Below are 17,893 nucleotides of genomic sequence, written 5' to 3'. Positions count from 1 at the left end.
ACAGAACAGATTATCATGAAATACTATAAACTCAAATTAACTAGTTGGCAAGGTGAAAAGACTAATGAGCCAGAACACACCAAACATGTTCCTGATTTACTGCATCTGCAGTTTATGTGTTCCCAATTTCTCTTAGTGTTGAGATTCATAAGTGATGAAAACTTACCTGCTTGACCAGTGGTAATACTGACAGCTGCAAAAAGCCTCTGGGAACGACTTAAGTCAGAAACCCCATTCACAGCTTCGACTTCAAATGTGTAGTTAGCATGAGCTAGCAGGTCCATGACAGTGACATAATTATCTACTAATCCAGTTTGCTGGGGCATATATCCAATGTTACTTCCACAGGGAACACATTCGCCCTGCTCCCAGCTGCACCTCTTGCACAAAATGCGGTAGGTCACATCATTTCTTCCCCCGTTGTCAGCAGGAGGACTCCACTCCAAACTCACAGTAGTCTGGTTGATATTGAAAATGAGGTTCTGTGGTGCAGATGGAGGTCCTGTGTAACACACACAAAAAAAAAAAGTCCAGCATCATGCGCAGAACCACCATGGGACATGCAGCTAGCATTCTAATTCCTGAGACAGAAAATAGTTGAAGCATTTTTCTTCACATAAACATTTCATTATTTTTTACTGCAAGCTGTATAAAAGCTTCCTTGAACTCACTTGGCAAGAGCTTATTTATTTTCCATTAAGGCATCAGGCTAACAATTGTCTGTGTATTTACTGCAACTGACTTGAGATGTTTCTCTTCTGTGCAATTAAAAAGATTGGTTAATGTACCTTAAAGGTTGCTTTTTATAGTTTTCCTAGTGTAGGATTTTTTCCTTTCTTCTAAATATACAGAACCAACTTCATCTATTTCTTTGTTATGAGCTCTGATATGATTTATAGATATTTGGCGCTGCTTTGGATTTAGGAGACTTCCACTATTTGAACCACGAATCTGTGCGGGCTAGTCTATTTCCAGTTGGAAGGTTAAGCCAGATCCAATTACAGTTCAATCAAAGCTCAAATCCACACAGGTTACTTTTCATGTTACTCTTTTTTGGTATTATATCACATAAAGCGTATTGTCTACAACAATTTTAAAGCCATTGGAAAACTATGTCTGTATGCTATTACAATGAGTTACACGTTTAGCCAACATGTAGTGTTTTCCAATGTTACATCAAGCAATTGTGAAAATTACATTTATGCTGATTCCATATTCACTGTCAACTTTTTTTTTTTTTTTCCCTCTGCCTTTCAATTTCATTTACTGTAGTAAATGTACCTTTCAAATATAGGAAAAGTCAACCAAAACTACCAGCTACAAATGGCTGCACCTGGTTGGTTAAGCAACGTCCTTCACTATTAAATTCATGACTGACTCACTTGTGCATGCGACATATGGTGGATCAGAAGGTGCTCTGTAATAGCTATCTTCACAGTCGCATCTTGAAGATCCTTCCTTGTCAGAAAAGCTGTGAGTAGGGCAGCGGGAGCACTGCAGATCTTGTGAAGATGATTTGTAGAACCCACGGCCACAAGCTAAGGCAGAACAAAACAAATTAAGATTTAGATTTGCACAGACCACTATTCTGATTTTTTTTTCTGTCCCTGTCATATGCAGTACACGCTGCTGAGAACACCTAAACTACCCACTCTATTACAGTGGCAAAGTCAAGAATTCAGAATTTCTTTTTCTTCAGTTGGTGCTATTAATGATTTTGTGGCATTTTTATGAATGCAAGCATATGCTAACCTCAGCAGTTAGCAGCACAGTGTTTTAACACAAAAGGCCACAGAAATATAACAGGCATAATTTTTCACCAAAGAAGAGTACAATAATGGTTTGAAACACAAGGGAAAAATGTCTGAAGAAGCTCTTATTTAAGGCTACTAAAATATTTCGGGTATCTGAACCAGCTAATTTGGAATTAATGGAGCAAAGGTTACTCTTCCCTGATCTGAGAAACCCAAAGAAGCTGTAAACCACTAGCAAACCCTGATCCCCAGAAAAGAATGAGGTGTGAACACTTGTTGGACAGGCAACACTGGTATAGAACAAGCAGAAAGAGTGGGAGGGCAGACATCATAAACTGCACAATCACATTATTTTTTTTCCAGTTTCACAGATAGTTCCAGATTTAACAAAACCTCCAAGGAAAAATTAGAAGGTGGATAACTGGAAATATGCATGCCAGATCATTTCATATTTTGTATTGCGGGCTGTGAACCCATGAAAGTAAAAATGTGATGTGTTCCAAAACTTATATTTAGAAACATTTTTTTATCAGCTATTGTCACACTTCCCAAAGCAGAAACATGCCTATAACAACACTCTCAAGCAGAGGAATGCAACTTAGAAAGCCAGCTTCAGAAGTGCTTAACTACGTGGGCATTAGGGGAGAATGAAGAAGGAAATGAAGATCACACAATGTTCAAACTGGGAACAGATTAAGACTTCATTTCAGCATTGAGATTATGGGCACACTTACAAACACTGCTGACATGAAAAACTGATCACAAAAGTCCTCCAGAACTTTCTAATAAAACAGAAACTTTTTCAACCATATTATTTTATTGAAGTTCTTTTTTTTTTTTTTTCCATCCCTCATAGGCAGTCTAACCTTCTTCTAAGCCTCCACCTATATGTAAAGAAAATGGACTGTGGGTGACACTTAGCATTGCATATCAAAATATTAAAGCTAGTTAAATACTCATTCTGAATTCAGAGAGAGAGAATTTACTTTGGTTATATTCATATTTGCTTGGATGTTTTCTCAGAACAGAAATGCAAAGTATCTGAAGACACTGATATTTAGAGCAGTTATTTCAGTTTTCGGGTACTGCAGTGACAGAAAGAGCAAGAAAACAATGAGCTTTATCTAAATCTCACTGAATTCAATGAAGAGTGTCTTTTACTTTAGTAGTATTTGGACTAGACTCACAGCACAGTTGTGGCCACATGATTCTAGTTAATCTGTTGAATCTTATGAAACTGAGAGAAAAACTTGGAGGTAAGATAGATAAAATTGATGAATTAGTTTAAACAACACTGGATCACACCATTCTAAGATAAAACAAAATTCTGACTCTGTACTACTCTCTATAAATATATTGCCTTTCTAAAGAAAAAACATGTCTAAAGGACAGAAATTGCCATATCATTTACTTTGTCATGCTGAAAAAAAACAACAGTGAATGGAAGCTAAATTACCTGGCAGAGAAAATCAGCATGCAAAGCATGTATCCCTTGACTTTGACAAAGGGGCATGGGTTTGCATTAGAAAAAATCAGGCTCTGCTTGTAAAACATGCTATGGTTTGATTCTACCAGAGTAGCTGTTACATATAACATTAAGAAAAGGAGACAAAGAATCTTAGAGAAGCGCTTCAGATAAACATAATGAGTGAAATTATAATTGTGGCAAACTTAACTCAGAATTAGCCTTTTGCTCCTTCATTCAAGATAGTTTCAAAATTTCCCAGTCAGAGACAAAAAGCACAAAAGCTGAACTGATTTGTATTCATGTACCTGAAGACATATATTTAAACTTCCGTCTGCTCTTTCAGTACTTGCAATTGAAATGTAGCTAAAATTACCAAATAATAGTTTCCTGCCTTTCTTAAATAGTCAGGCTCCTCTCATGCCAAGCAAAACACTGGACAAATACACTGGGTCTTACAGCACACAGCCCTCTGCAAAAGCAAAGAGCAACTTAAAAGGCAAAGATCCCTACTGTGTTTCCAGTCTGTCCTTCTCAGCAGGGAACATTGCAAAGCAAAGACACAGAGTAAAATAGAGATTTCAGACAGAAATAACAAAACGTAAATAGAACCCCCCACCTTTTTTTTTTTTTTTGATGGCTTGATCAAGACATTTATATGCTTAGTCACTTACTATTTAAAGTAAGTGTGCATCTCTTATTAGAGTTCAAAGGATTTGAATGTCTGCAACTAGTTTGCATGACCGTAAGCCATTTATTCTCCCACAAAGCACACCAGAGGCGGCAGGTTTAGGCAGTCAAACCATGCTATGATTCCATTATCCTTTTTGCCATTATCCTCCAGTACTCCAGCACTGAAATTGTTAACAGTAGAAAGAGTGCTTTTAAAAAGCATTTAAGAAACTTTATAGTTCTTTAGAAAGGAGTGTATGCAAGAGTATACATCATAATTAAAAGCACTCATTAGAGGAATACAACTAAATTATTTTCCCATTTTGCTTCACAAGTTGAATTTATCACAAACAAATATTCAGCCTAGTAGTAGACCACTTCTATTGCTCATAAATGAGGGTGTGATGAATCTTCAACTGTTTTTAATGTATATCATATCAACATATATTATTGTCCTTGCCTTTACAACTGAAAACTTTACCAAGACAGTCTGTTGCATGGACCACTGACCAAGGTGTGATGACTTGCCGGGGATCAAAGGTTGGAAAGAACTCCTCTAAAATCTTTTTTGTAACTTTATTTTTTTTTTCCTTTTGTCCTATTTTGCCAAATTCTCATGGTGATTTTTTTGATATTAAAAATAATTTTAATATATTGGTTTGCTCTAATCGATTTTAAATCCACTTAATTTGACCCAATTTAATTCTTTACATAATATTTTTAAGATTATAAGGATAGGTGGTATAATATCCACCACTACCTCCATAAGCAATATTAAACAAATGTTAATTGTAAAAAGAATAATAATAATTAGGCAAACATTACTTGGAATTTTGTACATGCAAATTAAAGGAAATAAATCTAAAAATAAAAGGTGTGTACTGTTTCAGAAAAGTATCTAATGGAAAAACTTGAGGTAACTCAAGTTGTATACGACTTCATACTATTCATTTTAACATTTCAATTCAGTGGTGCAGGAGAGTGCTCAGCAGCAGCACTTCTTCCCTATAAAGAGTCTATCTTGTAAATCAAGCAATGATGGGAGATACGCTGTCGTGTACCTGGTGAGGCAGAACTGTGGAGGTGTAGCCACAATCCTTCTCACCCAAGCAAGGTAAGATCCAAGAGAGGTTTTGTTACTGAAGGGCTTCTGGGGTACTGGAAAAGGTGTGTGAGGGAAAAGGGAATGAATGCCAGCACAAAATTTTCTTCCATTCAGTGTGATGTGTCATTTTCAGCTGGTAATTTACAGCTTTCCCCAGCTGAAGCTCCTATTTTGTTCAAACACCTGCTCCAAAGTCTTACCCATTCCAGGAAATGGTTTCAAACCATAAGCAGTCATACTTTACTGACAGCACAGAGGCAGAATAAAACCTACTGGTCTAATGTAAAACAGTCTTCAAAATGTAGCTGCTAATTATTTCCCCATGTATTACAAAACCAACAATACATCGAAGAGGGAGTTGTACCTCAGACAAGTCACAATTTTTTCTTACTATCTCAGCCCTACAGCTGCTAGGGACTGATCACCCATGACCTCTCAGGACTACACAGCATCTTAGACTTCTTTATTTGCCTGTGACAGCCACGGATGCTCCTCAGAGCAAATCTTCCCACCTTCTCTACAAAGCAAAGAGATTTCTTCTGTTCAGAAGCTGGCAGAGTTCCACCATGAAATACAAAGATTACATGAAATGCCCCCAGATGGAGAAAGAGACTTCTTCACCGCAGAGTTGAAGTTTGAAACTGAGCAGAGCATTGTCATTTCATATTTAAACTTTCTTGTCTAAAAGCGTTAGATAAAGACCTACACTATTATGTCTGCATATGATGAAAGATCCTAGTGAAGATGATACTAACAACATTTCTTGGCTTCTACCGAAGTGCTTTCTTCTACATCAAGTTGCACTCAGCTGTAACAGTAGTGTATTGTGACAGCAGGATCTGGCTGGGCAAAGTTGCAGTGCCAGTGGAGGATACCCATTCAAAGATGCATTTAGCATATGCCATTGCAGTCAGTGTAATCACAAACATTTTGAGACAAAGTGTTTTGGAGTCATTTAAGGACTTACATAAATACTGTAAATAATGGAATAGTGCAAAACCACAAGTAAATACTGAGATGTAAACACACACTACTGAGAACTATGATGCCACCTCTGTGGCATACCAAGGCATTAGCCATTGTAACTAGAGGTGCTGACTGCAGCTTATGTAGAAAAATAGCAACTTCTCTGCTGTGAGCTCATCACATGCCTTAGTGGCCTGGCAGAAATTAAATATGTATATTTTTCTTTTCATGTTTATAAAATAAAATTTTAAAAAATCCAACAAATTCCCAAGAAGAGAGGATAAAGGCAGCTGTGGAGAGCAGCAAGCAGCATTCTGGAGTCCCACTTGTGGGACAGGAAAAAAAAAAAAAAAAAAAAAGACGTTAGATATTGCTTATTTTTAATGTAACCTATTCACTATAAACACTATGGAGATTCATTTTGCTTCTAGGAGAGCTAGGGGACTTAAATTGGGAGGGATGATGGAAATACGGTAAGGGTTAAGAATGACATGTAACAACTGGTGTTTCTATAAACAAAGGAGAAATAGTAAACAGTTGCAATGTCACATTAGTCAAGAAACTTATTTGCTACAACAATACTACAAACAAATAAAGAAATCTCAATTTGTAAGAGAAGTGCAAGGCTTGCAGTTTGTATATCAACATAAGATTTTAAGGGCATAAAATCGTTTCAGCATGTTAGACATTTGATTGTACATGGCTTTTGACTATAATTTTTTAGTTTACATGAAAATAAGGAAACATAATGAGTTGAAAGGAGGTGACTGCACTAATTACTCTTTGATACCATTATAAAAAGTAGACTGGCACAACAGGAGAAAAATAAAGATGACGCTGATGATGAGATTGATAGCTTGTCTGTTTATTCTGGTTTGCTCACCACTCACTGCGTTTGCTGTCATAAGTAAATTCTAGTGGCCTATATGCCATAGCTTTATGCACACAGAAGAAGACAAAACTAAAGTTTTAAACCTGATAAAAATTTTCAAAGTCAACATCAAAGGATGGCAAAGATGTAATCACAGAGTTTCAACAACATACGAAGTTGGGGTTCTCCCCTTGTCCTACCCAGAACCATGGCAAAATGACTGCACACTTCAGGAGAGCTCAGGCATTCTTCCTGTTCGACTGAATAAGTTGACTATATGTATAAGTGGTCCTACACACTGCATTTTTTCTTATAGGCTAGAGTCTGTTTTATAACTGTGTGGTTATAAACTTCCATTCTTGTGATTTGTTTTGTGTTATCTTAATCAACTCCCTACAGTTATACCCTTTCCATGCCTGTGAACATTAAAGACAATTCAGCTAACCCCCCTTTTCACAGAAAATATGTATACACAAGGAGTTTGTGCAGATGTTTCCTGGATGAAGTTATGCAGCTGCAAAGACTTTATTAATTATAAAATGCAAAATGGATTGTTCTGTAATTGAAACTCTCTGGGGCTCTGATACATTTGAAAATTAATATACATACGTGTATAGTCAGGACATAGATGGATGCTGTTAGATTATTTATTACAGATGGATATTTTAGCTAATGCAGAAAAAAGGCTGGTCTTTCTCCACTGGAGCTTTCAAATATTTGCTTCGTATTAATGTCTATGGTTCCATAACTCAGGACTGAAAGCACAGCTTGCAGAAACAGTACTCCCACTGCTAGTGTTGCTGACCTCATCTACGATGGACAGGTCCGGAATCTTTATTTTAATCCTATTGACAATGCCTCAGTGGGAGTAATTATAACAGTCAGCCACAAATCCAGACCTCCTGTCACTGATATATTGGGGTTTTTCACAATGAAAATGAGCAGCAGACAGGGAGGATGAAAACAACATGGGGTAGTGATTATAGCAAGATTTGTATTAACCTGCTACAAACATATGACAATTTGGCATGGGAGACACCAGAAATGCAAAATGCTTAATATTCCACAGTATCAAAAAAAATCTTGAAAGAGAAACGTTTGGTGGGTATTGCTCTCATGACATACTTGGCTGATAGATCACAATATCAGCCACAGGTCCTTTAAGCCAACATATCTGAAAAGTTTAGATAAACTGAAAGCAGACCATTATAAAATAATTCCCAAATGTGGATTTCAATGTGAAATAGTAGACATAAGAAATCCAGTTACAAAAGCAGACTTTATAACCTCTGATCCCCTTTTCCAATAATTTGTGTACATTCAAGTCATGACTATGTTTGAAACTGTAAATTACTTTTATAGTCAGAGATGGCATCTGTTATGCCTTCTCTGGCACCTAATATATATTGTTTTATAAGGATCTCAGACTGTAGTATTTTATTTGTCTAACTACTATGCAATGATAAATGTCTAGCTAAAAAAGATGTTTATTTTAGCTTGATTTTTAAACTGCAATAGCATCTAAAGATTATTCATGTTTGAACCGAGGAGTTATGTTGTATGGTTTAGCCAGAGTAAACTCAAGACTCTTAATGGTGCCTCAGCTATAGTGTGAATGACATATCTAAATAGGGCTGTCCTGTGGCTGCATACCATCATCCACTGAATGTTTGCTGTTGCCTGTCAGGAATCTCACAGACCTTGTATTCATTCCCCAAGCCTAACATGCCCTTGTTGTCTAAAGTCCTGTTAATGTCTTCTGAGAGATGTTCCCATACTTATATTCACACAATAAAGATCCCAAAATAGGATGCTTGCTATGTAATAGTAACTTACCCACACTTTTTTCACCAGATGAAATGAATCCTCTACCTCCCTACAAATCTGCTTCAAAAAATTACTGAGTATGTCATCACGTACGCCTATTTAACCTACCTAGTTGCAAAGAAATTTTATAGGCACAAAGAACTATTCTATGGTGGTTTGTTGGCTAATTTACACACAAGGACAAAGCAATCAGGCTGAAGTACATAGTCCACAAATCAAAGAATACCCAATCTCACTATACTGTAACAGCAAAATTATTTAGAATGTAGAGATTCTAAGTATATAAAAGACTACATTTGGCAACTAAAGAAACTGTAATGCAGTTTTGATCAGAATTAATAAGTATCGGAAGTTAATAAGTATATTGAACATTGTGTACTGAGGCTGTGACACAATGTTTCTCTACATTTTCAGAGTTTGCAAGGATTTGAGTATTTCCCTCTCATTAACTTACCTGGAAAACAAAAATACAAAGCCACTCCACATTTTGGGAAAATTAACTTGAGAGACACAAACATACAAAACCACAGACAGATTGGAACTCCATTATGGAACACAGAATTCAAATGTAAAAGGTGGGTTAGAGAAATGAAAGGATGATACCTTGGCTTTCCTTTTCATTCTTTTCTCTCTTTTTTTTTTTTCCCCTCTTTTTCTTCCTCCTTGCCCACCCTAAGATTAGTCTTGCAAGGTGCTGAAGTAGCTTTTGCACTGAGTTAAGTGACAGCTCAACCAGTTCTGCAGATTGGGAGACTAAAGACTCCACACGTTGCAGGACATTTCATCATAAAAATGAATGCATGCGTGCGGTTTGGTCAGCAGTAGAAATTTTAATCGTCTTCATCAGAAGGTTCTCAACCAATTGGAGAATTAATGGAAAAATTACCTTGTTTTATTAATAACTTCTTCATCTTTGTTTTTTTTGTTGTCTTTTTTTGTTTATTTGGGGGATTTTTTTTTTTTTTATCTTTGACATGGTAATATATAGTTATGAACTTTTTAGTTAATATTTTCATTAAAAATTACATGGTTAAAATTACTACTCAGCAAATCTAAGAATAGCAATTATTATTGAAACATGCTATGGAAGTAAGGGTATTCTCATAGGAAAGTTATATGATTAACTTAGGGGAATAGCACATCACTTACATGCATCACCAGAAAACACATTACTTCAACAAAAAGAAATCAGCTATGCAAACTTCACTGAAATTACTACTTTCATTTCTAAACAGATGTATGAAACAATCATGTGAAAAATGTAACAAACCTCTGTTAATGTATTTTAGCTTGTATAAAATTCAATTCTAATAGTCATAAGAAAGGGAAAAAAATACTGGTGAGAAAATGAGCTTTTTCTTTAACTTTTTAGCTTACCTATTGTTTGGGTGTAGCTCAAACAACGAAACACCAAACGATTCCTAATAGTCTACAAGCTAGCTTGCTTTATACACCATTCTCTTCTTGCAGTGCAACGCTACCCCCCAACTCCTCTGCCTTCAGACAGGATCTATATAACCATACCTTGTCAGAACATACACAATTTAATTATTTGAGTTTCTTAATTTACATTCAGGCTTTTTGACTGCAAAGATGTCCTGGGGAAGGTTCCCTGTTGTTTCCTACAGAGAACAAAACACGTCACAAAGAGCTCCAAGCAGTAATGAAAATAATGAAATTCTGAGTTTTTGTTTCAGTCTTGCTTGTTTTCAGAACAAAAATTCAGTAAGGCACAATGATTGATAAATTACTTGGAAAATGAAAATAATTTGCAAAAAAATCTTTAATTTAAAGCCAACAGGATTCCCACAGTCACCTCATCTAAACTTCCAATGAAGTAAAGAGGATTTCATGGAAAGAAAAAAAATTAAAAATTAAAAATTAAAGGTATGTACAACAGAATATGAGGTAGTACTTACTAGGCAGGATCTGCATTTTTTTTTCCCTTTTTCCTGATTTTTTTTAAACAACTCCATTGTTTAAGAATCTTCTGTCGTCACTGTCTTCACTCAAAGGAAAAAAAAAAAAAAAAGACTGTCCCACTCTAAAGAGCTACATCACTACACAGCACTGCTGGAACTATGAGACAATAACCTTTCTTAAGAAGCAGTGGACTTGTCCCCTGACACGGCGTTCTTTAATGCCTATTAAGCCCCCAAGTTATAGTCTTGACAGTTTAGCTGCTGGACTTTTCTGATCAAGAAGTCACAGTATTTTTCACCAGTTCCCACAAAAGCCATTCCACAATATTTGCTAAGACCCTAGTTGCATATTTCCTACCTTTCTGGGAGCAACACTTTGAAAATTCCATGAGAAAAAACATTAGCTGGTGTAGCTGGTGAAGGGAAGACTTGTGACAATTATTATTATTATTATTATTTTATTTTATTTTATTGGTAGAGGTGCTTCTAAATTATCAGAAGACTGGAAACAGAACTAAGATTTCGTCCATCATATCTACAAGGTCTGATCAAAGAGACATGGATGAAACTTCCAACCTGCCTCTCATCCTTTAGAGCCGTTACCTGATGTACAAATCCCACAGCCCAAGGATGCATGCAGCAAGGCTACCTTCAGGCTGCCCCTCCACAACTTTCCAGGACATGCAAACCTGCCTGTCTGCCTGATCCCAACCATGGGCAATTGTGGGTGGAACAGTAGTGGCTCTGTTCAGCAGATGGTTTTCAGGCCAAATTTTCCTTTGCAGGAGTCGATGAAGTTCACTTAGCACTTGACTCCTAAAAGTGTATACACTCAGACACTCTGAGTTGCTCAAAGGCTGGATGTCCAAAGTACAATGTAGATGCAACTACACTGACAAAGAGTTCCTCAACAGCAATATAGTTATGCAAAACATAAAAAATACTTTACGGTATAGGCACGATAGTTCATATGTCACTACAGCCTTTTTTACAAACCCTTCTGACATACAATAAAAATAACTTCATGTTGTTATATTGGCTCCTCATTCTAGTTTAGTCTATAGCCACCAAATGTCTGTGAAGGCATAGCACAGGAGCAAGGGGCTGAGAAATGATAGAGCCCCTTATTTCAGCAGCAATGCTTTACTGAGGTATTAATAAAATGTAAAGTTAGCAAAAATACAACCTGAGTAGTTTCTTGTACTTACAGGGAGAAAACAGTGCTATGTTTGCTCATTCTGTCTGCTTTTATGCCATCAATCCCCTCCTCACACAGAGGACTCCCTCCTGATGCCCCAAAATATATAGTTGTCTTACAACAACTATCCAGTTACAAATATAATGGTATAATTTCCTATAAAGGCCTAAGAATAATCTGAAATCATTTCATAGAACCTTTTTGTCCCATATGAAATAACTGAGGTTTTTGGGTGGAACATAAAGGTTAAGGATAAAGTTATCTGTAAAGGAAGTGGGGGAAATAGATTTGTTGCTGTACATCTTTTGAAGCTTTGACACAACCAACTTGATTGAGATGTTTAATTTAATTTAACTCTAATGGTGCTTAATAATTGGCTGGCAAGAAATAAATCTAGAGGGCTTATTCATAAAATAGAACAGAAGCAGACATCTCTATAAGCTTTCCAATTCAAATTAAATTAAAATAACTTAATAACACATTTTTGTTTCCTTTGGACAGTGACCTACCATTACCATTGCAGGCCTGAATCAAGCAGAAATTTTTCACAGGTTTCTGTAACACATTCCTCAAGGCTATCATTATAGAGCAGACAAATCCATCCAAACAAAAGACCAGTTTCTAAGAAACCTCAAGAGCAAAAAACTCCACTTCTGCACAACCGTGCTACTGAATCTAAAAATAACTTTAGTTGCATATGCTGGTCTCAGATATTCTAACATTTAATGTTGACTGTCTTACTCAGAAAAAATTATCATGCCTATATGCATGCACATGCACTGTGATGCCTATGGAGGAACATTTATACAAACAAAGTAACTGTTATCCCCAGTTACAGTTGGCTTGGAGGAGGAAGAAATAGAAATACTTCTAAAAAGGAAGCAAAATACACTCTAATTTCTTTAAGAATGGATTCCCTTCCAGGTTCATAAAGCCAGCAATATTTTTATCAGTGCACATTTAAACTCTCCCTGTAAGTATTTAGCTATAATCTTTCAAAATAAAAATTGATTTAACCTCTTCATCTAAAATAAGAGTATCAGTGTATTAAGAGATTACAAACACACAGCTCCCCTTTAATGAAGAATTAAAAAAAAAAAAAAAGGCATAAAAAGGAATAAAATGTGGAGAAACTTTTTTCTTTATTTGCTTCAGTATGTCTGTGTTAAGAAAAAACACAGCTAATTCTCTGACAGTTATCTGGTACAAGTTTTTATGAGAAATTTCCCAGATTCACACAATGCTTTAATTCCAAATAGTACAACATGAGTTGTGATATAGTGGAATGAAGTTGTCTTTACTAATTGCATGCTTGGAGCAGAACTGTGTCTTACAGCAGAGTGTATCAAATCTGCCTGGCAGATCCTTATGATTTGGAAATGTCACTTTCTACTAAGCACAGAAAAAACGGGGAGGGGCAATAAAGCAGCTCACAGATAGCAGTCATCCAAAAAGATAAAGAACATGCTGAGGAAAAGCAGACAACAGATTGTGGAGACAGAACAATCACAGATGGAGGACAGGTGGGTGGGTCAAACATTTTTTTTTTTTTGAAAAAAGGTTTATTTTCATATTTAAACAGTACCCCATTGTGTAAATGTTCAGCAAAGGACTGATAAGAAAATGGATTTGTAAGTGCGTTTGAACAAACATGTCTTATAGTCAAGAGGGGCTTAGTCGTATATAATTAAGGGATAATGTGCATGGTTGAAGAGCGTGTGATACAACAAGCATTTTCTGCAAGTGATTAAACACCACTGCAAAACAAAGGAGCTAAGATACCCGAAGAAGCTTTATGGAGCCAGCATGGAGTAATATTAAAATATAAACTTTCTTTTTGTAATAGAAGACAAGAGGATATTCATCTAACCATTTAAATACTTTTTTTTCAGTGCAAATAGTATGAATTTCTGTGCTGCTTCTGCCACTTAATCAAGCTCTTTAATTGAGATTTATCACACTTCCCATTTCAGCGTACAGTACTATTACATTTAATCCTTTAACCTAAGAGAGCAGCTCTGTGCACACACAATGCCCAGGTTCACTGGAATTGTGTGCAGCCATAGTTCTCTACACATTTCTGGGAACTGAGTAGCATTACCTGTGTGTAGGGTAGATGCAGAGGGGACCTGTGTCCAAGTGCAGGCACTAGCAACCCTGATCAATCATCCATCTCCAGCTCTTTGCCTGGTTTTCCCTGACAAACTTTTTGTGAATTTGCCAAAATATTTTCTCAAACTACCAAAGTTCATTCAGGTGACTATTTACCTGGATGTTAAAGCATGTTTTATTCCTTAGTAAAAAAGTATATTTAGTGCATGTTTCCACACAATGCCTCACACAGCTGCAGCTTGCATAGATATAGCCACACCAACACTGAATCTGGGTAATAATGACAGAAATGCAGCAGCAGTAGAGAACTCTGCATGGCTTTCAAAAACACAAGATGAATAGATAATTTACCAAGGCCTTTGGGACTATTTTGCGCTACAGATTCACACTTATTATTTCATGCTTATTACTAGATGATCTTCATTACTACTGATCTTCATTACCATAATGAAGAGAAAAAATAATTATTTATTGGGAGAATCTTTAATTGCTGATTTTGAATAAGTATATGAGTTATCTTATACCTGGAATTGACTCAGGATCCTAACTGTGAACAATTTGTATCTCAGAATTATTTTTTTCCTGTGCAAACAACTACTCAAACAGTTCTGTGTAACTTGTTAGAAAGAAAAAATTATACATATTAGTTTCTTAGTGCTCAAGAAACTGCACAGTTCTTTGATAAAAGAGCAAAATCAAGATACCAAAAGAGAAATGATGATAGAAGCAAGTTGTTACAGTCACAATCAGAAAGAAATAAAGGAAGGAAGAAATAAAGAAAGGAAGAAAGACAGAGAAAGGAAAATGCTGGGTTTTGTCAGCATTTATGCCTCATCCCAAAGGAGGGGCGAAAATTTATATCAAGTCCAGTTACAGGTAATGGAGCCCAGTTTGTTCAGTTTGTTTTCACATACTACGTGCAGATCCCAGAAGAAGCACTCTCACTTTGGAGAACTGTCCTCACAGCCCATGGCAGAATTCATTTTTCCACTTAGGATGGAATTTAAAGATTTCGATTAGGCAGCTCTATTCAAAAATCATTTTTTTATTCTCAAAAGGATGGACTGCCAAGGAAGAAATAAAACATATCTCAGGGGACGGCACGTATTGTCACTGATCAAAAGCATTCCTTGATATCTCTCTGGACTCTAATACAGTTATGTCTTCAGTTCTGCTACATTACCCAAAAGCAGACTGGTCCTCTAGTACCACTGTCCTTCTCCATAATTGCAATTTTCTGAGTTAAATATTAATGTTTTTGTTTTGTTTTGTTTTAATGTTAAACCTGTGAATAAAAATAAACCTTAATCCAAATTAATTTAATACAAAAAACAAAGTTGGAAAAAATTCAGAGTAGAGTGGCTTTGGAGGTCCACTAGGAGTAGAGAAATTGGGCTGAGCAGTATGAAACAAAACAGGCATTCAGTCTTCACTCAAGGCTCAGCTCCTCCCCTTCTCTTCACAACTTTTTCTAATTGCTCAGCCAGATGAATTTCCATTACACATTATCATTTCCACTTCATAGCATTGCTCCTTATCAGCAGCCAACACATTAGTCCAACAGACCTACTGATCTCACATGGGTCTCCTCTTAGACTGCAACCGGAAAGCTACACAAAGGAAAAAGCTTGGCCAGATCTGACACTGGATTTAAATTCAAAGTCAGACTGGGACCTGGGCATCCTGAGTCTGCCTTGTGGACTTGGGGAGGAAAGAAAGGCTGTTGGGAAAGAAATATTAACAGAAATTGTGGTAATGTGATATAGAAAAGGGATATTTTAGAGCTGAATTTGCCCAAAATAATCCCTTAATGTCCACAGGCTAGCTGACAACCAGCCACAGACTAAGTATACAGGACGTGATTTCTTCATTGTTAAGATTTAACACCTAAATTTCAGTGTATATGTTAGTGTTTACACATGCAATGAGCTCTCACTATGGAGACCCAAGGCTCAATTCTGAGCTACCTAAACACATTTGTGCAGTCCAGTCTGGGAAGGGCTATCCTGCCAGGTACTGAGATGAAGGCCCAAAAGAGTATAGGTCTTCTGTGACTCCCACACAGATGCCACAAATACTATACACCACCTGAAACAAAACTAGACAATGTTTAGGAAAGTAACATCAGCCTCTTGCAAATGGTCAGTGGAATGGCTCTCCAGGGGAAATCTTCAAAACAAATCCAACTTTCAGTTACTTTTCCTAGCATGACAACACAGAAAGCACCCAATCCCATGAATTACCATTAATCCTCAGAGTGTACCCATCTGCACAGCTTTACAAAGTATCTCCTGCTTTCACAAGCAATTTATGTGGCATCCTATGATAGGTGGGTAGTGATGAGAAATAGGAGCAGTAGATTATCCACAACTCTGTATCAGAACTGCCTCTGTCAAGCACCAGATAGATCCATACACATAGTGTTGAACAGCTTTTTATAGCTTGTCACACAAAGTTTCACTGACTGAACTGAAATGAGTAATGTATGCCTACAGGGGATGAGATATCAAGCTGAGGCTGGCACATTTGAGCCTTAGAGTAGAGAACTGGTGTACTGTAACTAGTTATCAAAATTCAAGATAAAATAGTGAAGTTAAGTTGTTTATGATTATGCTAGGCTATTACGACATTTATATGGAAGATGATGAAAATTAGTTTGGCATGAATGCAAACATTAACTGGCAATCTACTGCATTACAGCACTAGTATAGATAGAACACATTTGAAGAATCTTAATTCTACACGAACAACATGTGCATCTGTGTTTATGTGCACGTATGTACACATGTGCATGCCTTAAGAACATATTTGAATGATATAACCTTCTCTGCTGTCCTATTACTTGTTCAAACATGAATGGTAGAAGTAGCAAATACTTTTTTTAGGTGTGAAGCTAAGAATAAGTGAACATTCTTGGTTATTACTGACCCCAGAACACTTATTAAAGACTTTATCTAGTACCAATAGCTACTTAAAATAATAAAAAAAAAAGAAGGTGGGGGGAAAGAATAATAAATAAATAAATAAATCTACTTTTCTTTTTATATTCACCTTTCTTCAGACTTTGGAATGAGCTAACATATGACATTGCAAAAATAGCAGATGCAAAAGCCTTATATTGGGCTTTCTGCCACTATATGCATGAAGCTACAATAAGCATTAATTATGGATACTTCTGAGAGATTTGGGAATCCCTAATTAGCATTCTATTACTTGCACTGCAAAGGGTGCCAGCTATTAAATCTTCTGTTAAGACCTTAAGAGACTTGTGTGCACTGTTATGCCCTTTTGGTTCCTTTGTTGCAAAAAGTTCATATGTGGTCCAAACTCTCCTCTGCAGTTAACCTGCAGCTTTTTAAGATATCTGATAGTTACTGATAACTTTGCCAAAACAAAACAAAATGCCTTCCAGAGAAAGGGGGTTTAAGATGTAAAAGGAATACAAATCTCCCTGAAACCTTCCTCAAACCTCTCGGTTTTGACTAAGTGTACCCATACATTTGATGTCAGTGTCACACAGGGTGAATACAGAGTCACACAGGGTGACTTCAGTGTACATATCTGCAAGCCTGAGCCCAAGCATTACTGCATAATGCATAAAAAAACATAATACATAATGATTTTCCCTCAGTAAGATTTCCAACAAGAAGCTTTGGATGGACTTGAACCAATATACTATCTTCTCTGTCCTCTGAATGTAGACCTTCAAAGTACCTGAGGTTTCAAGGAGCCAATACTTAGCACTGGATTTTCACACATCCTCCTTCAGCCCCGAACATAGCCCATATTGTGGATTAGCAATTAAAAAAATATAAATAAATAAAAATCTGTTTCATCAAAGTCTGAAAATGGGAGCTAGTAGAAAAAGAAATGGAATTTAATGTGAAAATAGGTAATGCTGGAGTTGCTCTACTGATTTATTTATTTATTTATTTATTTATTTTTAATACTGAATCCACTTACATCTTCTGTGTTTTATTTGTAGTGAAGCTGATATAAAA

The 17,893-nt window shown here is 36.4% G+C and overlaps 1 protein-coding gene across 7 annotated transcripts in view; it reads right to left on the bottom strand.

Annotated features, from left to right (window-relative positions):
• EPHA7 (EPH receptor A7) overlaps nucleotides 1–17,893 on the bottom strand; it is a 166,944-nt gene that overhangs the window by 110,167 nt on the left and 38,884 nt on the right. For all 7 annotated transcript variants that reach the window (XM_068677922.1, XM_068677928.1, XM_068677921.1 and 4 more), the window contains exons 4-5: nucleotides 1,383–1,538; nucleotides 167–502 (exon numbers count right to left, since the gene is read on the bottom strand). In XM_068677922.1, the coding sequence (XP_068534023.1) occupies nucleotides 167–502; nucleotides 1,383–1,538 (492 nt within the window). The remainder of the gene's footprint in view (nucleotides 1–166; nucleotides 503–1,382; nucleotides 1,539–17,893) is intronic.

The sequence above is a fragment of the Anas acuta genome, chromosome 3 (genome assembly GCF_963932015.1).
Source record: "Anas acuta chromosome 3, bAnaAcu1.1, whole genome shotgun sequence".
Classification (NCBI taxonomy): domain Eukaryota; kingdom Metazoa; phylum Chordata; class Aves; order Anseriformes; family Anatidae; genus Anas; species Anas acuta.
Note: the sequence above shows the minus strand (reverse complement) of the source record. Positions and strands in the feature narration are given on the sequence as shown.